Source organism: Miniopterus natalensis, chromosome 2, assembly GCF_054644295.1.
Source record: "Miniopterus natalensis isolate mMinNat1 chromosome 2, mMinNat1.hap1, whole genome shotgun sequence".
NCBI classification, from domain to species: domain Eukaryota; kingdom Metazoa; phylum Chordata; class Mammalia; order Chiroptera; family Miniopteridae; genus Miniopterus; species Miniopterus natalensis.
In genome coordinates, this window is record NC_142082.1 from 183,981,462 (window position 1) to 184,005,111 (window position 23,650).

At 55.6% G+C, this 23,650-nt stretch overlaps 1 protein-coding gene across 1 annotated transcript in view; it reads right to left on the reverse strand.

Annotated features, from left to right (window-relative positions):
* EFCAB6 (EF-hand calcium binding domain 6) overlaps positions 1 to 23,650 on the reverse strand; it is a 141,419-nt gene that overhangs the window by 30,828 nt on the left and 86,941 nt on the right. The window contains 7 exon segments of the mRNA XM_087814963.1: positions 1,969 to 2,124; positions 3,097 to 3,312; positions 5,439 to 5,557; positions 10,308 to 10,404; positions 18,278 to 18,510; positions 20,218 to 20,351; positions 21,602 to 21,716. Of these exon segments, the coding sequence (XP_087671089.1) occupies positions 1,969 to 2,124; positions 3,097 to 3,312; positions 5,439 to 5,557; positions 10,308 to 10,404; positions 18,278 to 18,510; positions 20,218 to 20,351; positions 21,602 to 21,716 (1,070 nt within the window).

Here is a 23,650-nt window from a genome sequence, read left to right on the forward strand (position 1 = left end):
CCATCTCCCACCCAAACTAACAAGAAACCTCACACTAAATGCACGAGAACCAGATTCAGACATGACACATAATTTGGAATTATCAGGCAGGGAAAGTTAAATTAACTATGATTAATATGGAAAGGGCTCTAATGGAACATGCAGACAGCACCTGAGAACCAATTGGTGATGTAAGCAAGAGAGGTGGAAAGTCTAAGAAGGCACCGAAAGGAAATGCTGGGAATAAAAAGCACTATGACAAAAATAAACAAAGCCTCTGATAGGCTTGTCAGCAAACTGGACATCAGGGTTGAGGGGGAAAAATCACCAAGCCTAAAAGCATATCAATAAAAACTTCCCAAACTGAATTTCAAAGAGAAAAAACAAATTAAAAAAAAAATGGAGATGAACAGAATATCCGAACACTGTGTGGAAACTTCAAGAAGTGTAACATGCACACAATTAGAAACACCAGGAGAAGTAAGCGAGAAGGGGCAGAAAGAACACGCGAGGTAGCAATGGCTGAGAATTTTCCAAAATTAATGGCTGACACGAAGCACAGATCCAGGAAGCTCAGAGAACACCAGGCAGGATAAATACCAAAAAGCCCACACCCAGGCACATCACAGTTAAACTGCAGAGAAGCCGAGGGATGGCAGACCTCACCTACAGAGGAACAGGGATAAAATCACATGGTACTTCCCCTCAGAGATCATGGGGGCCAGGAAAGAGTGACTGACACATTCGAAGTGTTGAAAGGGAAAAGTTCACCAACCTAGGATTCTACATCCAGTGAAATTATCCTTCAGAAGCAAAGGACAAGTAAAGACTATCTCAGACAAACAGGATGCGCAGGAGCTCATCGCCCACTGCCCTGCCTTTCAGGAAAGGCTATCGGATGTCCTTCAGAGAGAAGGGAAGCCACGCGGGTCAGAAACGCAGATCCGCGTAAAGGAAGGAAGAGCCTCGGAGGAAGAAAAAACGAAGGTAAAACAATGTCTCTGACGTCTCCCACTCTCAGGCAACCTAACAGTCACATGTCCCGAGTAACGGCGGCGTAGTGGGTGATGACAGCCATGGATAGGGGAGCAGAGTGACAGCAGTGCCGCGGGGACAAGAGACGGGATCTGGAATTCTCTGCTACAAGTCACCTGCATTCCCCATGAACTGGCATCAGGCTATCTGAAACTGGACTGAGGCTTTTTGTTTGTGTATATTGCAAACAGTGGAGCAACCGTGAACAGAAAGGGATCCCACAAGTGGAGTGAGTTAGAGGTTTGTTACTGGCAATAATTACACAGAAACTAAACAAACAGGAGAAGATTAACATTAACTCCAGGGAAAATGAAATGCTCCATTAAAAAGAAGAGGCCAGTTAGTCACGGTAACACCAACCCTGACTGACCTACCCTGAGCCAAGATGCAGCCACGTGGGGGAAATAACATGTGTGGAGACGTGTCTGCCCGTTTCCGTGGGGGGGGGGGGCTGTGGGGAGAGGTGGCTGGTGGCACGCGATGGGTGAAAGAGTTAAATCCATACCTTCCTGGTTGGAAGTCTTTGGACACAGCCCAACAGTAAAGATTCAAGAACTAGCTAAGTAACCTGTCACTTAGAAATACGAAGCTAAGTACCAAACTGTGCCCCTTAACAGCGCTGGGAGTTGTTGGCTCTGGGGAGGGGACATGAGGATGGTGGCCTCAGAGAGCTCTGACTCCTGCTGAAGCATGTGTGTAACTTGGGTAGAATAAAAGCGAAAGTTGAGGAATGGTGATTGTGCTGCTGAGACACATCAGAGAAGGTTAAGCATTTAAGCTGCTGCTGCTTTTTTGAGGGGCTGACTCGAGCCTGTTCTAACGCAGCTGGGCCGAAGAGAGAGAAGAAGCTATTTCAATGTCAGAAGTGCGTTTGGACAGAGAAGGGGAAAGGAAAGCCACGCGCCCACTCGTTTTTCGGCCGGGGACAAACACGGTCAACTGGTGAGAGCAAACCTGCCCAGCAGCTCGGTCAGCTCCCCCTCCTGGAGAGGACAGCCGCAGTCCTGCAGCGCGCCCTGCACCTGCCACAGCGACAGGGAGCCCCTTCCGCCCTCGTCCAGCTCGGCCAGCGCCTTCCTGATCTCTTCGTAACAGTCCTTAAGCTTGTCCCTGAAAGAGAACACGTTAGACACATGAAAATCAGGAAGACAAGCCATTTCCTTACAGCAAGAGTCTCATGATGATCCCAATGCGCGGATCTGACGATGGTTCCTCAGGAACTGACTTTGAAGATGTTTTGCAGCCACAGTGCTACACCCACACTGAGAGGTATTCTGAAAAACCTGTAAGTCTGCATCGTTATCATTTTATTGACATTATCGTTAGCAAAACCGAGTTAGGGAAATTACAGCCTTGTCTTGTTACTAGAATCGGTACTTTAAGAATGGGACCAAGGATGAAAAGTACAGTGGTTTTTATCACAGATGTGATTGTCTCCCCAAGAGGACTCGCTGAGCACCTACTGTGCGTCAGGAACTGCTCTGGCCATCAGGATACATCTGGTGATTCCAGCTGGCCCCCAAGAAGTTAAATGCCAGCGGGCAGGGCCGATGGTACACCTCCCGGGCCCGTGCTCACTGGGGCCGGTGGCCGGTCCTTTTGCGGAGGACTCCCTGCAAGCCTTGCCTTCCTGCCGGGACCCCTTCTGCTTTATTTCTTTGGTATAAAGTCCTCAAAATAGATGTGCTGAGTTCCAGACTACATCTGTTCCCTCATTCATTCGTTCATTCATTCACTCAACAACTATTCACTGGGTGCCCATTAGATGTCAGGTGCTGGGTCACGACAGGTGGGTCTTTACAGAACTGCATTCTAGTTGGGCCGAGTGGGGCCGGGTAAGACACAGTAAATACCTGAAAGGGACACGGCTCAAGGATGACCTACAAACTATGAGTGGTCTGAGAAAGGATGGGGTTAGTGGGCGTGTAGGGCTCTGTGGCTTAGCACCGGTTTCTAGAATATGCAGCAGTGAACGGCTATTACAGCTCAGCAACTTTGCCAGCCCTGGGATGCAACACCTCAGAGCCATGTCTGCCAAGAGGGTGAGGGCGGCTCCAGGTCCCAGGATGTGCACTAACTCACCTGGCCGGCACCACCGTCCCCGTGCTTGGCTGCTGAGCCCCTGCGCTCTGCTGCTGTGCCGGGAGTGTCTCTTGCTCCTGATGCAGCTTCGAGAAGTGGCCCATAAAGTTGGAGAGATCCTCTGTGTAGGGCTGGTGCATGTCTGCCGAATACTCTATGCCCAGCTGGTGTAGGAACTCCTGGTAGGTGATGTGCCCTTTCCCCTCAACGTCATAGCTTCAAAGACAAGCAAATGCAACCGGTCAGCAGTGGGCAGGGTCAGTGCTCAGGCTCTGACCGTGTCTGCGAGGGGCTCGCCTAGCCCCTCACCACTCAGCATGCCCTGTAGACCAGCAGCACTGGCTCTCCGGGGGTCAGAGATGCAGGACCCTGGGCCTCAGGCTGTACCTGATCTGAGCCTGCATTTAACAAGGTCCCAGGTGACTCACATGCACATCAAGGTTTGAAACCCCCTGCTCATTCCACAAGGAGGCTCACCCCATATTAGGTGGTCTGGGCCCCACCCCAACAGACAGCAACGGAATCTGTTCACCAGTCATGCTGATAGAAAAACAGTTGTGACCACAGGAAATGAAAATCAACCTTTCCATTTATTCAACTGGTTGTGTTTGTTTTTTTTTGTTTTTTTTGAGCACCTACATGTGAAGGACTATGCTAAGGTTTAGAAGAAAATCCTTCAAAAAGCACGTTCGAGCTTAAAACGCGAATAAGTGAATGCCGCTTGACTCCAATTCCCCATCTGGTCTCTGAAGAGATGCTGGTTACAGCCAACCAACGAGACAGACCAGGAAGGAAAACAAGATAAGAATTACGCTGCATACCTTTTATGTCATTTTCTAATTACTGAAGGTTCTCTGAATGATAATTCGTTAAAAAGGGCATAATAGAGGGTTTTTATCTCCCAACATTATTCAAATAGAATAGAATTACTTCAATAAAAAAGTGTTAAGGCAGATCGCCAATTTTCCTTAAAGAAAAAAACCTACACTTATTTTAACAGCAAGATCTTGGCCCTCATTTTCTGGATAAAATGGTGTTTGCCGGTGGCATTTTTCCCAGATGGAGGCGAAGCTGTAGGGACCAAGATGCTGCTGAAACAATGTTGCAGAAGATGCTGCTGAAACAATGTTGCAGAAGATGCTGCTGAAACAATGTTGCAGAAGATGCTGAGACAACATTGCAGAAGATGATATTGAAACAATGTTACAGAAGATGCTACTGAAACAATGTCACAGACGATGATGCTGAGACAATGTTACAGAAGATGATATTGAAACAATGTTGCAGGCCTAACTTCCGCAGGCTGTGGAGTGGAAGTGCAGGGGAGGGGCAGGGGCTTTCCTTCACAGAGCAGAGCTTCCCCGCCTTAATCTTATTTCAATAACATGAAGGAAATGCATTCATTTACCCCACGGACTTTCCTGTGTTTAAGGGGTGGGGTGGTGGTGGAGGCCTACACCTTTGTCTGCTGTACCCCAGCCCTCTGACTACTCAGATCTCCGTATTCAACCTATGGAAACGGATGGGGAGACTACACTGGCCATGTGTTGGAACTGATCTAAAAAAAATAAATAAATAAGGATTTTTGTAAGAATTTCAAGTTGCTTTTCTAAATTAGACACAAAACAGCCCAGCTAATCCTAAACTTGGCCCCCATTTCAGCCTCCACTTTGGAAATATGGGAAGCTAAGAAATGACATGAGCTGCTTGGCAAGCTTGCCTCTGGGATGGACGCCCAGGGCCGTGCCCTGCGCCCAGGGGTGTGGGCAGCGGCCGCCACGTGACGGGGAAGGAAGGAGTTCAGACAGGGATCTGGGGGGGGGGGTGTGGAAATAGCCCCAGGTGTTGGACATCTACCCAGAGAACACGGCTGGGGCCGGGTTCAAAAATGGCCACATCTGAAATACATTTTGAGAAATGTAACCAGTGCTCGGTATCATTTTCAGTTTAGAAGACTCTCGGGAAACTGCTCCGAGCTATCAGAAGGTTGCTTGTTTTCTTCCCACAAATTACTTATCTATAAAACCGCCATCCAGCATTGACTTCCACCTGTGAGCAACGGGGGAGGCTGCTGTGGCTGCTGAGTCCTGTGGGAGCGGGGTCTTGGGGAGTGACTTGTTCTCTAACACCTAACAGTCGGGGCCTGCAGTGCTGCTGCTTGGCATTTCCCCGGTTCCCCACGTCCCTGGAGACCAGCCTCCCGCCAGGGCTGCTTGCTGTGGGGGTAGGAGCAAGGACCCGGGGCCCGGGACAGACACGGCCGAGAGAAAACAAAGAAATCCGGAGCAAGGAACCCAAGACCGTCGGGAAGGAAAAAGAGCCCGTCTTCAGCTACCACTTACCGCAGCCAAAGCTTTTCAAACTCGCGCGGCGTGAGCGGGATGTCGAAGCCGTACAGCGCGTTCCGCAAGTCCCGCCGACGGAGAACGCCGGCGCCCGCGTTGTCGGTCTCTGTGAAATTCTACAACAGTAGAGGCGACACTTAGGAACAAGGCGAGGGTGCCTGTGGCGGTATAAAGGGTTCTCAATGGTCAGTTCCCGGGACGATCTGACCCATTTTCCTCCCTGTCCACCAGCTTAGTCACCTTTGTTTTTGGTTAATTCTCACCTGAGGATATTTTTCCTCTTGATTTTTAGAGAGTGGAAGGGAGGGAAGGAGAGAGAGGGAGAGAGAGAAACATCGATGTGAGAGATACATCGATTGATCGCCTCCCATCTGCACCCTGCGGGGGCCGGCGCACTAACCACCGAGCGACACGGGCAGGGCTGCTCGATCACAGTCGCATCCGAGTCCCAAATACCTCGCCTTCCTCTAAAGCCGCTGACCGAGAAGACGGGAGCAAGCTCTCTGTGCGGCCAGGGTTGGTGTCTGCGCAGTGAGTGGCCTCAGGTGTGTGACCTGGACTCTTGTCCTGCCTGCAGCCGGGTGTCAGGACTCTGAGAATTCAACGCCCGGCCCTCGCCCCCCCCCCAGCCTGGGTCTGAGGCTACAGCCAGGCCGCTGGAGGTTATTGTCTCAGCCACGCAGCGGCTGCGAGAGGAAACGAGGACACAAGGCTCCAGCCGCCACGACAGGATGATACGGTGCCGTTTTAAAGACCCTGAGGGGTTGAGCGGGGACTTGTCAGGCATTTCAGAGGACCACAGACTAAGGGCAGACACAGGGCACTCACCAGCACCCTGAACTGTTTCCAAGAAACAGCCGTTTAGCCCTCTCATCACAACACCGTGCGGCAGATGCGACGGTCCCTCTACAGAGTCCGAAGAGAGCACTCAGGGTGGAAGGTCCAGGCCCCCGCTAAGGTCAGGACAAGGCGGGGACACCCCCACCGCCCTCTGCTCATCACTGCATGGGGCTCGGTGCGGGTAAGCGAGAAAGAGGAATGAAAGGTCCTGGCTGGGACAGGGGACAGTGCCAGCGTCGTCATTGACGGGTGAGTTGACTGTACACACAGGAATATAAAAATCCACAAAGGAAGTATTACAATAAGAGAAAATAGCAAGAAATCTGGACTCTGTATCAACAGGCAAAACCATCCACGTCTTCATGTATCAGACACAGAAAATGAATTTTTAAAAATAGCATTTGCAAACAGCATCAATAGAAAGTCCTAGGAATGAATCTTTATAAATGACTGCAGGACTTCTACACAAGAAGGTCTAAAGCTTTACTGGAAGGCTCTAAAGCAGATCAAAACGAGTGGGAACGCTCGGCGTCCGTGAATAGGCGCCTCCAAACAGTAAAGATGCCATTTCCCTCCGAACACCCAGGAGGTATGTTTTCCCTTGTGGAACCTCACACGCTGATTCAAAACCTCTCAGAGGACGGGGGGGCATGTCTGCCAGCCGATTAAGACGTGTCACCGGGCGACGGTGGCTCTCAGGGTGCAGCGTCCGTGCGGGACAGGCGGCCGACCAGCAGAGCGGATGCTGCCCCGGCCTCGCTGCAGGGCTGGCGGGGCGGGCGGGCTCTCCGGTGAAGGCACCAGGGTGACCGATCACGGAGAGTGGAGCTGGGCCCCGCCCTCCTCAGGGCGCGTATGGGGCACCGGTGCCGACTCCAGGGCCCGGGTGTGGACGCTGAGGTGCTGAGCCCCAGAGGACGAATAATAATATCCTCATGACTCTTCAACAAGGCTACCGGGAAATGCCAATATATTCGGCTGTATGAAAAAGAACTTGCATTTCAAAAGATACCAGATCAAACGGGTGCAGATAGAACAGAAACTGGGAGAAGAGTTCACGTCACCTGTCACGAAAGGCTAGTGGCCCAAGCACAGCAAGGTCCCCACCGGCCAGTGAGGAGAAGACGGACAGCCCGGTGCGAAGACCGCCAAAGGCCCCGCAGGCTTCGGGGCAAAGGAGACCTGACTGCGGGGGAGAGATGAAAGGCGCCCGGCCCCGTCAGTCACTGGCACGCGCCAATGGAAACCGCGGTGCGACGCTGTCACCCGGCGATGCAGAGGCCAGCAACGCGCTGCCCGAGGGCGCCGAGGGCCGGGAGCTGAGCAGCTGTCCCCGGAGCCGGGCCGTGGAACCAAGAGGCGCACGGGCTGGCCCTTTACAGGGAGAGGGAGACGTTGGCGACATTCTGTCCCTTCGTCTGGACGCTGGCTGCACGGTGACTACTTGAACGTATTTAAAAATTACATGTATCATTATTATATACGTTGTGATACATAGATATATATGTATCACATATGTGCATAGTGACATATATATATATTATTATTGTATCCACTCTAGAGTTACAACTTAAAAAACAATTAAGTTTAAAAAAATTAGGTGTTGCCCTGGCCGGCGTGGCTCAGTGGTTGGAGTGTCGGCCTGGGCGGGGGGGTCGCGGGTTCCAGTCCCCGACCAGGCAAGAACCTGGGCTGCAGGCTCCATCCCCAGCCCTGGTCTGCATGCGGGAGGCAATCAATCCACGTGCCTCTTTCACATCGATGTTCCTCTCTCTCCCCCGCCCCCTCCCTTCCACTCTCTCTAAAAGTCAATGGAAAAAATATCCTCACTCCTTGGGAGAAGATTAATAATAAATTTTAAAAATTGGGTCTGGAAGATTTTAAGTCCCTTTGAAAACATACAGCATGTGATACAACAATGTGAATGTACTTAATACCACTAAATTGTTTCGCTTAAAAATGGTTAAAATGAGGATTTTTATGTTATGTGTATTTACTGCCCCCCCAAAACCAGAAAGCTTACACCGCGTGGGGCCTGCTGCGGCCGTCCCCTGCCTGCCTCGCCCTGTCCCGCCCTGGACGCGTCCGTGCTGAGCTGCCTGCAGCCCATCCACGGGCCGTCCCACGGGTGCTGGCCTTGGCCCCGTCCCCACAGCCTCCGCATCCCCTGCCCGCCCCCGCCGTCCTTCAAGCAGCCTCTTCCTCCCGGAGCCCCCATCGTTCGAAAGCCACCCCCGTCGCAGTGCGCACGACTCTTCACCGCCCGTCCTGCGGTTTGCCCCGCACGTCCCTGCGGGCAGAGGCCTGTCTTTTTGTCACTGAGTCTTTAACACCTTGCAAGAGCGCGTAGTTAGCTCAGAACAACGTCTGCAGGAGAAACCAGCGAACTGGATTCCTGAAAACACTTAATAGAGCTGAGCACACCCAGCAGCCCCCGGGGTACGGCTCCCTCGTCTCCTGAGGACTCGGCTGTGCTGCCCGGGGCGGGGGGGGGGCGAGGCTGGGCAGCCAGCGGGTGACTCTGCGAAGGCGACTAGACGCCGAGTCCTCCTTCAAGTTCCCCGTGCGGTGCCACCCGAGACGTCCTTCCGGGTCGGCAGGCCTGCTTGGTGAAGCCCCAGCAGACGTGCAGTGCAAGGGGGGCGGGCTCCACGTCTGCGGTCACCTTTAGGACCTGTGCGTGCCACGGCCGGGAGCACGGAGCAGGGGAGCCGGGTGCAGCTCGCACCACGCCCGTCGTCACCAGGCGGACGGGCGCGAATATGCTGATCTTGCTATTAATCAAACCACACATCCCGCAGGTTCAGAATCCAGAACTAACCCCGCAGTGCTTTACTCCAAGGCCGCCGAGAGGGCGACGGGGTGCCCCTAGAATAACAATCACGGGGGCAGGGTCCTTCATTCCTGCGGGGCCCGGAGAGGTGACGGGTGTGGTTCACGTGCTCCATTCTGGACAGAGTGGCTCTGTTTCCTCCTCCACACGCCCTACAGACCCCTCCTCTGTCACCCTCCGTGTCCCCTCCCCTCCCCCTGCCGCTCAGGGCCAGGAGAGGGCGGTTTCCATGGGACAACGAGGCCCCCACCTCCTCCGCGTGGTCGGGGTTCTGCAGAACAGGGACCACGAGGGCTGCGGAGGACAAGTGTGGAGGAGGTCACCTCTGAGGAGGGAGGGTCCACACGGAGGGACAGCAGGTCCACCTGGCCAAGAGGTCAGGCCGAGGCGGAGGGGAGAGGCCCGACAGCGTCCTGGGCTGGGAGGAGGCATCTTGAGAAGGGTGACTGAAGGCGGAAACGAGGGCCTCCGCCTGCCCGCAGCCCCCGTCACTCTGCAGCAGCCCCGGGCCGCTCTTTCTCGACTGTCACCTTCCTGGCCTGGGAGCCCTGTGAGGCGCAGTGGGCACAACTGACTAAGGACAGGGGACAGGGGACTGGGGAAGAGCAGCCCAGGAGCGACCCTCACCCGGGCACAGGCCCAGACAGAGCAAACACGGGGAGAAAACGGCCAAGTGAAGCACGGGGGGGGCGTTCTTCAAAACCACGCGGACATCCTGTAACGGAGTTTAAAGGATGCTCTTCCCAGGGCGGTCAGTGTGCTGCGCTACAAGCGGTGGCCTGAGCCTGGGGCCGCCGTCATCGTTACACGGCTTCCCTCCCCACCCAGGGAGGGGTCACCTTCCGAACGCGCTTTCTGCCGTCTGCGCAACACAGGGGGAAATGCCTTTTTAAAACGCGTGTTTGTAACTGTGTGAAAATAAGTATGACCGCGTCTTACATTTTTAAGTTTTTAATTCATACCGAGCCCGAGGTGAGCCAGGGATTCCTCTGTGTGACGCCCACCATTACCTGCTTTTCTGACCTTGAAGGTGAGAAACCTGTTTCGAACCCGAGTTCAGACGACAAGGAGCCCCGCATCGGGCGGACACGCTATCCTCCCGTCTCTGAACCCGACCCGAGCGCGGGGTGGCCCCAGTGACCGGGGACACTGAGGGAGTCCCTTTCCTTCCGAGGAGACAACCGTTGTCTTACCTTAGACAAGTCCGACCACCTGGTCTTTGCTTTGGTGACAAGGTACTGATGAGCCTGTTCGCAGGCTAGTTCTGAATCCGCGACCTTATGTTTCGTTCTTAAAGGAAAAGTAAATACATAAATGAATGGCCGTGTTGAAGTGTAATGGGCTCATTAACCTCCCGAGGGCAGCCCGACCCCCGAAGGCACCTCACAGTCTGTTACCTCCCATCTGGCCCCACTTAGTCCCTGACACACGTCCTGTCTCCCAGCCGCGAGGGGAGTCTCCCCGAACTTGACAAGTCCTTGTTTATTTTCAGACAAGTGCTGTGAAACTTTTCCTGCAGCTCACAGAACAGACAGGGCTCATTTATTCTCGCAGGGAAAACAAGGGGACAGTGAGCGCTTCGGACGAGGCAACCGGAGACTCTCATTTCCGGGCTCACGGGCGGCAGCGACAACGCGGACTGAGGCGGACAGCCCGGGACCGGGGGCGCTCCCCACAGGCTGCTGTCCGGCCGAGGTCCCGGGGTTAGGCTGGAGGCTGAGCCACCCAATGCTGCTTATTTACTCCCAGGGGGACCAGCACGGAGACGGAGAAGGGCCGGCGCGCAGCCTCGGCGCCAGGGTGGGGCACAGCGAAGGCCGTGGCTGGAGGAAGGCGGGCACCCCGGCTTCTCCCTCTCCTCCAAAGCAGTTAGGGGCGTGAAGCCTGTCGCACCTTCACGGCTGGCTCCCAGCAGCGCCTGTCGCTCTGTTTTCAGGACCCGAGCTTCTGCACGCCCAGGCCTGCGCCCGCAGTGCCTTCCCCGTGGGTACGAGCCCGCAGCACAGTCCTGGGCAAGGCCTCTGCGCACGCGTCGCCCGGCAGCTCCGACACGGGACCCAGTGCGCGCCTGCCTGGAGCCTACACGCGCACCCACGGGCACCTTGTCTAGGTGAACAGGAGGGCGCCCGACCCAGGTCCCATGGAGACCCTCGTGTGAATTTTCCCATAAGGGACCCTGGAAAACCTGGGGCGCGAGGAGGCAGCAAACAGGCCCCACGTGCTGCTAGTTGAGAACATGCAGGAATGCATGTGCCCCACGCCGCGGGGGACAGAGGTCCGTGTGCCCCACGCCGCGGGGGACAGAGGTCCGTGTGCCCCACGCCGCGGGGGACAGAGGTCCGTGTGCCCCACGCCGCGGGGGACAGAGGTCCGTGTGCCCCACGCCGCGGGGGACAGAGGTCCGTGTGCCCCACGCCGCGGGGGACAGAGGTCCGTGTGCCCCACGCCGCGGGGGACACAGGTCCGTGTGCCCCACGCCGCGGGGGACACAGGTCCGTGTGCCCCACGCCGCGGGGGACAGAGGTCCGTGTGCCCCACGCCGCGGGGGACAGAGGTCCGTGTGCCCCACGCCGCGGGGGACAGAGGTCCGTGTGCCCCACGCCGCGGGGGACAGAGGTCCGTGTGCCCCACGCCGCGGGGGACAGAGGTCCGTGTGCCCCACGCCGCGGGGGACACAGGTCCGTGTGCCCCACGCCGCGGGGGACAGAGGTCCGTGTGCCCCACGCCGCGGGGGACAGAGGTCCGTGTGCCCCACGCCGCGGGGGACAGAGGTCCGTGTGCCCCACGCCGCGGGGACAGAGGTCCGTGTGCCCCACGCCGCGGGGGACAGAGGTCCGTGTGCCCCACGCCGCGAGGGACAGAGGTCCGTGTGCCCCACGCCGCGGGGACAGAGGTCCGTGTGCCTCACGCCGCGGGGACAGAGGTCCGTGTGCCCCAAGCCACGGGGGACAAGGGCCGTGTGACCCTTGGGGCAGTGCTGCTGTGACTGTTACCCTCTGCCTGTGACACACGGGCCAGGAGCACCTCGGGTGTCCAGAGTGACGGTGACCACAAACTCCACGGCCAGGGGGTCCAGGCACTGGGCCCGCAGCGTCCGAGTTGGCAGCGCAGCGCTGGCGTTGCCGACCCCTCTGCGGAGAGGAGGCTGAGCGCTGTGGAAATCGCAGGCAGTGCCAGCATCCCGGCGTCCCGGCTCCAGGTCCCCCAATGCCCAGCCAGCCTTTCTCACCACCGTTTCCCTTTTTATCTGAAACTATGGCTTTGGTGTCCCCTTCAGTGTCACTCCTCCCAGGAGGAGAGCCATCGAACCTTATACTTCGCGGGGCGGGTGGGTTGGCGCTCGCTGGGCAGCCTCATACACTCCACATCCCGCCTAAGGCAATAGGGGCGGCACCGCCGGGGACCTGAAGGGCCGGCACTGGGCCGGTCCTGGAGGAGTGAGGCCTGCAGCTCCCGCCTACGGGAGACGGCTCCTGGACGTCCCACCACCGTATACCTTTCAAAGCAGGCGGTGAGCCAGGATCAACAAACTCAGCAGGGATACTGCTCCGCATCTGGCCTCTCCTTCCAGTCCCGTCTGAGACGCTCCGCTGCTCTCCGACAGCTGCCCTGTCCACCTCCCACACCCTGGTGACCGACACTGCCCAGCTCCCAGGGGCTCACCAGGCCCATGGTGACACCATCATCCCAGAAACCCACCCTGTGCTATTGAGCTGTGCGTCACACAGAAAGGGTCTTATCAAAGCCGCGCTTCTTTGATGAATTATGTAAACTCCACATTTCAGTGAACAAAAATTCTTGCATTTTCTCCATTTGCAGGCACTGGGGATCAGCTGAGACGAGGTGGGGTCCCCTCCCTGTTCCCTGTTACTGCTGACATGGACCAAATGAGAACCCACCTAGCTTAGTTTTCTCTCCGGGCAGGTGCCAGCTTGAGGGGTGACAGGTCAATTATGGCTGGTACCTCCCTTCACCAAGACCCTCTCCAGTCTTGAAATTCACCATTTCTTCCATATTGCTGAATGCGGGGATCTCTGCCAACTTCCCCAGGGCATATGGCACTTGAACCATCTCTCCACCCTCCTCACCTTCAGGATGCTGCTCTTTAAATGCCACCGTGGGTTGGAACACCGGGCCGGGCCTCGGTCAGTGTGATTTCCCCTCTGTCCTGGCTGCCCAACCCTTGGCCTTCTCTCTCCTTCCACCTGAAGTTTATTTACTCTTCCGAGAGGTCACCCCTCTGACAGTCCCATGGCCACCTCAATGCTGGTTACCCGCACATCTGGACCACGAGGACTACAAGCTCACCTGCTTTTCCGTTTCATCTCTCCCAACTGCCTACCGGACTTCAGAGTCACGGAATTCCACGGGCGGGCAGGGGCCCAGAGGCCAGCCATTCTAACTCGCTATCGCCACTTCGCGCCCAGGGCTTTGGACACCTGGCGGGATGACGCTGCATTTTCACAACAAATGCTCACAAGGACTGTGAGTCCTAAAGGTGCATGTTCCCTGGCCTTCACCTGGAGGCTCCTAAACTGCACCTGCACCCAGAGGACTCCCCTGGACGCCCCCTGCCTGTCCTCATGGAGGCCCTGGGCAGCAGAGTCAGGCACCCACCCTGCCCTCGCCCCCTCAGGGCACACACCCTGCCCTCACCATCTCAGTGCACATCCAAGCAGCCTCACCAGCCCACTGTCTCTTCCAGGCCAGGCTGGGTTTGCTTCGTGGCCCATGCTCCAACAGGGACCCTACTGACTTTCCCACCCATCTCACCTTCTCCCCGTTTTATATGCTTGTCTCCTCTAGAGAGTTGGGAGGTCTCTCTACAGCCTTTTCCAGAAGGTATTTATTTCTTCTTCTACCGCCTGGATCTTTAGGTCCTGGCATCAGATGCAGACGTCCTATCAGCCAGTCCGCAAGTCACAGACACAAACAAACCTGTGTCCTGTGCTGCTCTCGGTCCTTCAGACATCGTGACGGGCCATGTGGACAGAGCCCACGTCCTCCAGGAGCTCACACTGATGGCGGGACGCTTACAGCGAATACATAAAAAATGGGCGACTCAGATAACCTCAGGTGCTGACTGTGACAGAGAATGGTGGACAGGAGGGGACACTTCAACTATGAAGGCCAGGGAGAGGCTCCCTGAAGTGTGATGAGGAAGCAGGTGTGATGAGGAGGGAGCACCCCGGGCAGGGCAAGTGTCCTGAGCTGGGCTTCCGGTCCCGGTGAAGGAGTTAGACACACACCTCACCCCTCTCTCCCGCTGACGACAACTAAGGACCTGAGACAGAACACGAAACTAACTCTCTGAGGACACTGAGAGGTAAACCCTGGGAGGCCGACGCAGTGGGGTGAGCTCCATGGCTCTTTTCCTCCCATATTCCCAGCTCAGGGTCCAGGGCAAGCCTACTGGAGCTGTGCAGGGGGGCTCTCAGAGAGAGAACCAGGAAGGAGGCCCCTGCAGAACAAAGGATGTGGGGGAACCCCCCTGTTTATGTCTTTTTACTCTCCAAGTCCTAACCCAGGGCAAGCCCAGCTAAAAACTGCACTTTTGTGGTGGTGCCAGCAACTGTCGTGGCCAAACCAGAACCTACAACTGAAAATCTCCCCTGCAACCTGAGGCAGTGGGGAACGCAGTCCCTGTGGCTCTCAGGAGTGCTGGAGGAGCCCACATTATCACTTTTTCTTTCTTTTTTCTCTCTCCGAGGTGCTCCGGAGGTGGGCCCTGTCATGGGAAGCACATGACAGCATGGATGGGCTAACACCCAAGATTTCCCAGATAGAAGGCCCCCCTAAAATGGGCTTGGGGGGTCCCTGGGGGCTAGAGAGTGTGGGGAGAAAGCAAAGAGGAGAGCGCTGCGGAGAGGGATGCCCAAGTCTATTCAGGAAGTTCCAGGTTTACCTCTGACGTGCACAGGTGTGAAATTAACCCAACTAGCAAAGCAAAAAACCTGAGAACACGACTGCTGTGTAGCTAAGACTGGCCCCTCGTGCTGCATACAGGGGCTTGCCGGATGGTGATTCAGTGGCTTTGGAAACTGGACTGACACTGAAACCACACAAGGCAGGTTGGAGCTCACAATCTGAAACTAACTGGATGGGTCGACCGCTTAAAAAAAAAAGAATCCACGAACTACTGAAGATTTTAACAGGGAAAACATCCATGATACGATCCAAACTTATTCAATGCACAAAGAACCAAAAAAATCCCAACAATTTTCAAGGTAAAAGACAACAGACACCAACTCCAAGATGTTGAAATGATCATATTTTAAAGCACTTATTATATAACCATGAAGAGTAAACGTCCTTGAAATAAATGGAAAGACAGAAAAGAGCCAAGTGGAAACTTCAGACCATAAAAATACAGCTGAAATAGCCCTGGCTGGTGTGGTCCAATTGGTTGGGCGTCGTCCCATGCACCAGGAGGTTGCCAGTTCAGTTCCCGGTGAAGGGCACATGCCCAGGTTGTGCACTCATCCCCTGTGTGTGTGTTGGGGGGGAATGCAGGAGGCAGCCCATCAATGTTATGCTCTTGCACTGATGTTTCTCTCTCTCCTTCCCCTTCCTCTCTCTAAAAATGAATAAAAAATCAATAAACTATTAAAAAATACAACTGAAGTAAAAATTTTTTCACTGGATTGGCTCAATGACAGCATGGAGATGACAGAGCAATGAGTCAGTGAATGTGAAAATAGATGAATAGAAATAACCCAATCTGATCAACAGAAGAAAAAAAATATAGCCTTGGGCCCATGATACTGGGACCTGTGATACAAAATCAAAAGGTCTAACATTCATGTCCTTGGATACCAAAAGGAAAGGAGAAAGAGACTGGCATAGAAAAACTTTCAAACTTGGTACAAAATTTGTTTTTTAACTTGAGGAAATACTAGCTGTAACCTCTCTCCAAATTTGGTGAAAAACATAAATTTACAGACTTGAGAAGTTAAATCTCCAAAAGATAAACTCAAAGAAAAACATACTTAGCTACATCATACCAAAACTACTGAAAATCAAAGGTAAAGAAAAAAGTTTTAAAAACAACCAGAGAAAAGGGTGCGGGACATACACAGGAGGCCATTTGAATGATGGCAGATTTCTCACCCCTAACAGTGGGAGCCGGAAGACAGTGGAACAACATTTTTAAAGTGCTGAAACAAAAGAATTGTCAACCCAGAATTCTATATATAGCAAAATACCTGTTAGAAATTAAGGAGAAATAATGATATTCTCAATGAAGGAAAATGAAGACAATTTGTCTCCAGCAGACTTGCTCTAAAAGACATGCTAAAGAAGTTCTTCAGGGGAAGGTAAATGGTAGTTCTGGTGATGCAGGTGGGAAGTGAAGGCTCAGAGGGCAGAGGGGCCCAACCGAGGGGGCAGACGGCTTCCAGAAAGGGGCGAGTCAGGCCTGGCTGGTGGAGGAGAGGCTGGGGAAGTGAAAGAGGGTGAGGTCTCTAGGCAGAGAAAGCAGTTCCTTCCGACAGGCACCCCAGGTTCACCCCCTGCCCTGCCACCGCCTGCCTGGGCAAGTCGTTAACTTTTTTCTAGGCCCCAGTTCCTCCATCTGGAACGTCAGAGAGTGATGCTTCGTTGTAGGGCTGCTGGGGTATTAAAGAATACGTCTTCATGAAGCACAGGCATAGGGTATGGCCACAGAAGGGCTCGCCTTTGTAAAGCAGCACCTTGCTTGGCCTCTAGGAGCCTTCTCTCCACCAGACCCTTGGAGCCCAAGCCAGGTCCGCGCCAGGATCCAGCCTCTCCTTTACGTCCACCCTCTACTCTGGGGCTGCTCAAGGATCTTCCCACAGCACCATGTCACCCCTCAGTCCACAACATCAAGTCCTCTCCTGCCACTGATAAGGGGTGAACTCCTCAACCCGGCACTCCCGCCCCTTCACTGAGGCCTTCCTTGTCTCCAGGCCTCCACACCCTGGCACCCACGCCGCTCCTGCACACCCATCCTCCACCTATTTCCCGAATGTGCTCAACACTCTCACCTCTGTGATTTTGCAAATGCTGTTCCCTGGCCTCGAACCACTGTTCCAGTAGCCTGTATCTGAAAAACTCCTACTCACACCTCAAGACACGACTCAAATGTCCCACCTTTCCCGTGCACCTCTGGCAGGCTTTGCCCCTCTACTCTGTGGCACTTCTGACATCCCTGAACTTGGGCGTAGCCTCTATGCTTGCACCTGTCCTACATTCAATGGTGAGCTCCTCAAAGGGACTGTTCGTCTTACTCTGCACCACCAGTCCCGGGGCCCCGTCTAGCACACACTCAGCCCTCATTAAATATCTGACGAGGGAACGAGTACACATGATGGCTGGCTCGTCTGAGCGAGAAGATTGCGCTCACTGCTCGAAATGCTCGGTGCTCGTCCTGCCGACATTCCCCAGAAAGCCCCCTCCGAAGGCTACCTGTTGTGCGGCTTCAATGTTAGACGCTCAGGGCTCACGTGAGCGCCTCTCAGAACCGAGCAATCAGAAGCGGGGCCGGCTCACGCGCCCACGATCACCCCGCTCAGGAGGAGACTGGGCACTGTCTTCCCTGCTCGCTGTTTCAGCACTGGCCAAATGAAACCGGCACATCCGGGGGTGAGAGTGTGAGATCGGAGGGCTTTCTGCAGCCCGCCGGGGATCACAGTGTGGTCTGCGGCAGCAGCTCCTAGGGGCTCCCCTCCGGGGAGGCTGCCCTTGCAGAGGGAAGGGTCTGGAGGCCCTGGGGCCACCGGGGTCTCAAGGGCAGAACGCCCCGTGCAGAAAACACTCCTTTGTATCATCATGGGGGACGGCAACAGTGCAGACACCTTAACATACACGTGATAACTGCTCAAGGAGGGGCTGAGCGGCCGCTCCCTTCATTCGAGGCGGCGGTCAGTGCATCCCAGCAGGAGCCGACGGACACTCGGCTTAGACGGGGGGCCATCACCAACCCAGGGGCCATGTGCTCTCACTGAGAAAGGCTGAGGGGACAGAGGAGTCCAGATGCCCCTCCTCCTCCTTGCTGTGCGCAAGGCCGGCCTGGGGGAGGGCTGGATGGGTTCCTTACATCCCCCAGAGCCGTCGGCAGCGCTGACACCAGATTTATAAAAAGAAAAATATGTAGTGTGTGTACCTGTTCCTGCGCAGACGCTGGGCCGCGCCGCCTCCTTACCTGATGAGTCTTTGAGGCGCGTCGTCTGTTGGGGGTAGTGTCGTATCAAACAGGTTTCGAAATTCCCGAAAATTCAACGTGACACTCAGCCTCAAGCCCAGGAGGCCAAGGAGGCGCTCGAACTCGCTGTCCTTGAGGTTGAAGAGGAGCCGCTCCAGCAGCCTGTGTATGTCCTGCATGCTGAGGATGCCGTCCCGGTCCGTGTCCATCTTGAAGAAGGCCGCGTAGAGGTCCTGGAAGCAAAGCGACGCGTCAGAGCCCCTCCTCCAATGCCAGCGATGCCACACGCGTAATCCTAGTGACGGAACCCATCTCCAAAGTGTGGGGGCGGGAAGGATAAGCCACATTCTCCAGGGCCCTCTTTTTTTGGTCACTCCTCACCCAAGGGTATTTTTTTCCATTGATTTTTAGAGACAGAGGGAGGAAGAGGGGGAGGCAAAGAGAGAAACATCGATGCGAGAGAAACACATCTATGGGTTGCCTCCCACACACGCCCTGACCAGGGTCGGGGATCGAACCTGCAACCCAGGTACATGCCCTTGACTGGGAATCAAACCCGTGGCCCTTCAGTGCACAGGCTGATGCTCTAACCATTGAGCCACACTGGCCAGGGCCTTCAGGGCCCTCTTTTAATGCAGAGCTCAGCAAAGGGGCAAAAGAGGCTTTTCTTCCCCTTCCCCGCCCTCGGTTTATGGCCCCGGTGCCCCAGTACCAGAGGTGAGTGCGTCCAATACAGACAAAGCCCTGGCTGGATGTTTTCCTGTAACTTTCGTCCCGTGTGCCACCTAGTGCAGGGAGCGCTGTGCAGCGTGCCACCCCGAGGGCCACCAGGCGCCAGTGCTGTTTTGATGAGGGTCTGGAGCTGGGGCCCTGGCTGAGATCCCACGCCTGCCGTACCCCAGGGCTTCAGGGGCGCCTGTGCCCTGGCCATCCTGGTGCCCAAGGGCATGGATCCCCATTTTGCAGGTGAGGAGACGGCGGCAGGAAGGAAGCACACCCTGGCCGCAGGGCGCTGAGCTCCCGGTCCCAGCCCTGCCGCTGGCTAGCAGGTGACCCTGGGCCAGCCTCCTCATCTGTAGAATGGGGATTACAACAGTCCTAGGCTAACGCACGCACGGCCCTGAGACGGCACCGGCAGGCCGGTCAGAGCTCCCTTTCCACTCGCAGCACCCTCTTCCACTTCTCAACACAGAGCCGGCTGCGGCCATCCCGCACCTGCCTCTCCCGCCTTGTCTGCTGCAGATTTCCACGTGCAGCCCGTCACACTGAGCCAGGAGCTTTTCCCAAAAGACCGTGACCTGTTTGCCACCTGCCTTCCACAAACTCCCTCTTCTACTGTGTGGTCCCTTATTTCTCTGGCCAGCATATGCCGAGGGTTTGAGATTTGATTCAGTGGCCACCTCCTCCAGGAAGTCCTCCTTAACAGGGTCTTTTCTCTCTGTCTCCACAGCACGCTAGAGTTCCCTCTGTGACAGCCAATCGTGATGGGTCTGAACTGTCTGTTACTCTCTGTGTCCTGGACAGAACGGAGCCCCCTGAGCAGGGCTGTCCCCCCCGCCGACCCCACCCGGGCATTTAGCAGATTCTAGCGGATGGTAAGTGCGCAATACTTGTTTGGTGGTGAGTGGAGCGGATAAATGGATGAATGGACCCTAAATTCACCATGACGAGGGTCATCGTGCCCTTCACCCCTCCTCCTGTGAGGAGGGTCCCCTTACTTCTCCGCAGTCTTTGAGAGGCAGAAGGCGGAGCTGGGAAAGTGTCCGCAGGGAAGTACCTCAGAGAGGGGAGGTGACGCAGAGCTCAGCCCCTTCCCAGGAAGGTGGAGGGGCGCACTGTGTGTCCTGTGCCGAGTGGGACGAGAGGGGCTGTAGGAGCCACACCCACGGTGTCTGAGTGGCCCGGGGCGAGTAAGCCAAGCCATAGACGGCAGCATTTACCTTGAAGGATTCCTTCAGTCTCTGGGGCAGGAGCTTCAGGCACTCCTCAGCAGTCACGAAATGCCTGGCCAGGTTGTTTTTCGGAAGAACCTGGGCCTGAGGTGGCGTCACTTGTGGTCCATTCGTTCTAGCACCTGAAAGGATCGCGGAGGTCAGAGCCTGCCGTCGGGGGTGTGCCGCCTCCTACCTCCACCTCAACGCTGAGCTCTCCCGCCCGAGTCCTGCAAAACACACCGCATGGGGTTCGGCGCTGGGCACTGAACACACGTGAACTTCGCTGGGCCCGGGGTCCTGCTCCTCAGTGTCTCGCTTTCCTATCGTTACGGGAGGAACTTGTTCCAGACCGGCGGGGCCAAGCTGTGGTCCAGCGCGTACTGACCTCCGCCCCGCGGGCCCTGCTTCTAGTCCTCCCTCCCCCGGGCAGGGATGCCCATCGTCTGCCCGCATCCCTGCCTGAGCCCAGGACTGTGGAATTCAGGTGACATTCGTTAATTCGACCGGCATTTCCTGACCGCGCACCTGCCGGACACTGTGCTCAGTCCTTCCAGCAGCCCTGACGGGAAGAGTCTCCTCTCAAGCCCAGGTTACTATTAAACCACAAGCTATCATCATTCCACCGCACGAGAGGAGAGGGGGGCTCAGGGGGGCCCCAGCTCCCCCGAGGGCATGACCTCCACAGCTTTTCTCCAGGGCTCATTGGTCTCTCGATTTCCCCCCGACGTGAGGCAGCAGCGTCAGTGGGGGGGGGGAGAGAGGACGCGGCCCGAGGCGGCGGCTGCAGGCCTTCCTCGGTCTGCGGGGCGCGGCCGGAGAGCAGACTGAGGAGCCGGGGCAGCAGGACTCAGCTTGGGGCCCTGACCGCACGTGCAGGACACATTTCCTCACGACCGCCTGGGGAAGGGGAGAGGAGAGGGACGGGGTCCGGGTGGTCTTGGGCAAGCCCCTGCACCTTACAGACGCTCTGTCCCTGTCTGCCAAAAGCGGGGAAGGACAGCGGTCTGGCCCGGCTGCGCGTGTCGTTCGCCGCAGACGACCAGCAAGGCTTTCCTCTTTCGGGAGTGGACTACCAAAGCGCACGAGGTGTGATTCAAGGCTCACGAGGCTTCGGGGTAAATGCTACAAACCATTTTTGCTCTAAGTCTGTAGAAGTCTCTGTCAGGCAAACGTCTGCACTCACAACTAAGCTTAACTTGGAAAAAAAAAAAAAAGCTAAAACGCAGTCAGATAAAGTTAAACAAAAACGTCTGTTCCAGCCTGGGAACAAACACTGTGCCAACATCTGGGCTCTCATGACGTCAGCCCCGGCAGCGGGGGCACAGCTCCTACTGGCGGTGCCACCCGTGGAGACCCGCCCCGGCAGGGTGTGCACCGGGTGACGAGCTACCTTCAAATCCTGCTGCCAAGTCCAGGTAGCTCATCCCTTCTTCCTTATAGCCTATGCTTGCAGTCAGCTGAGCAAACTGACGGTCATCCATGGGCAGCCCGCTGTCTTCCAGCATCTGGCGGGGGGGAGACAAGGGAGGGCGAGGCGGTCAGGGTGCCCAGGTCCCTGCCAGGCCTCCGGCCCCGCAGCCCGCGCTCCAGCCTGCGATCTTTACTGTCAGCCCACCACAGGCTCCTGCGTGCAGGCCCGGATGTCCTGGGTCCCTGGCCCAGCGCAAGGTTTGTTGGTTGAGCCGGTGAGCAAACGAAGGGGCAGGCGGGCGCCTGCCCGGGGCTCTGTGGGCGGGGATTCGGGGCTGCAGGCAACACCGCAGGCTTTCTAGAGGCCCGGCCAGCCGTTACCCAGGTTCACACGTGCTGTGGCTGCCGTGGCTTTCGAGTCTCATAAGTTAGATTTATATTCACACATTCCCTGGGAAACATGAACAAAATAAAGCAAGGCAGTCTGAGGAGGAAAAACTAACATTTTGATTAAAGTTTCATTATGGTCGGCAGTTTACACTGCAAGCTGGTTTGGGGGGCACCCACGGCACTCCTTTTTCTCTCCTTAGGCAAATCCACTCAGTGACCGCCATCCAGGACCCCTTCGCTCCACCATGCAAAGCTGCTGCTTCCAGCTTCCGGCTTGTGTATGTGTGTGTGTCGGGGGGTGGCAATCATCTGACGACACTGCCCTAGGAGGTGGCCAGTCAACAACCCAGGCAGGGCTACCTGCCTAGAGGTGAGCCCCTAGAAGTGATGCTGGGGGACACAGGTGGGAAGAAGACACCATCCCTGCTGCTCTCAAAGTATTTGTAATGTAAATGAGAAAACATGGCTTTTGTTCTAGAAAAAGGACAGAGAGTCACAGTTCAAAACATGTCTGGATGTCTACGTGTCACCACCGTCATCACCGGATGTCCAGGATGACGCCCCACCCCCTCGCCAGGGCGTACAAAGGAAAGCTGTCTGGGAGAGCGGCATCTGGAGATGGGTTTTGATGGGGAACACACAGATCAGCTGTTAACTAATGTCAGGGGTCCGATGCCACAGGAAGTCAGAGAAAGTTAGAGAGCCAGGAAGAGCAGGTTCAGCACTACACTGACTGCATTCTATGGAGAAAGCTAAACGGGAGAAAGAACACAGTAGGAAGAAGTGAGACAGTGCACTTCACCATCAGCATCAGCATCATCACCATCAGCATCATCACCATCACCACCACCATCATCATCACCATTATCGCCTTCATCACCATCGTCACCATCATCACCATCATCGCCATCATCACCATCACCATCATCACCATCATCGCCATCATCATCACCATCACCATCATCACCATCATCGCCATCATCATCACCATCACCATCATCACCATCACCATCGTCACCATCATCACCATCATCGCCATCGTCGCCATCATTGCCATCATCATCACCATCACCATCACCATCGTCACCATCATCACCATCACCACCATCATCATCATCATCGCCATCGTCGCCATCATCACCATCACCATCATCACCATCACCATCATCACCATCACCATCGTCACCATCATCACCATCATCGCCATCGTCGCTATCATTGCCATCATCATCACCATCACCATCGTCACCATCATCACCATCACCACCATCATCATCGCCATCGTCGCCATCACCACCATCATCGCCATGATTGCCATCATCGCCATCACCATCGTCACCATCATCACCATCACCACCACCATCGCCATCATCGCCATCATCGCCATCATCACCATCACCATCGTCACCATCACCGCCACCATCACCATCACTATCACCATCATCACCATCACCATCATTGCCTTCATCACCATCACCATCATCACCATCATAGTCATCTTCACGTAGCAATGCTATGTGCCAGGCATTGTGCTGAGTTCTTCACAGGTGTTTTATAAGTCTCATTTAATCCTTATGATAAGCCTTGAGAAAGCCACTTTTACTAACCCCATTCTAGAGATGTGGAAACTGAGGCTTAG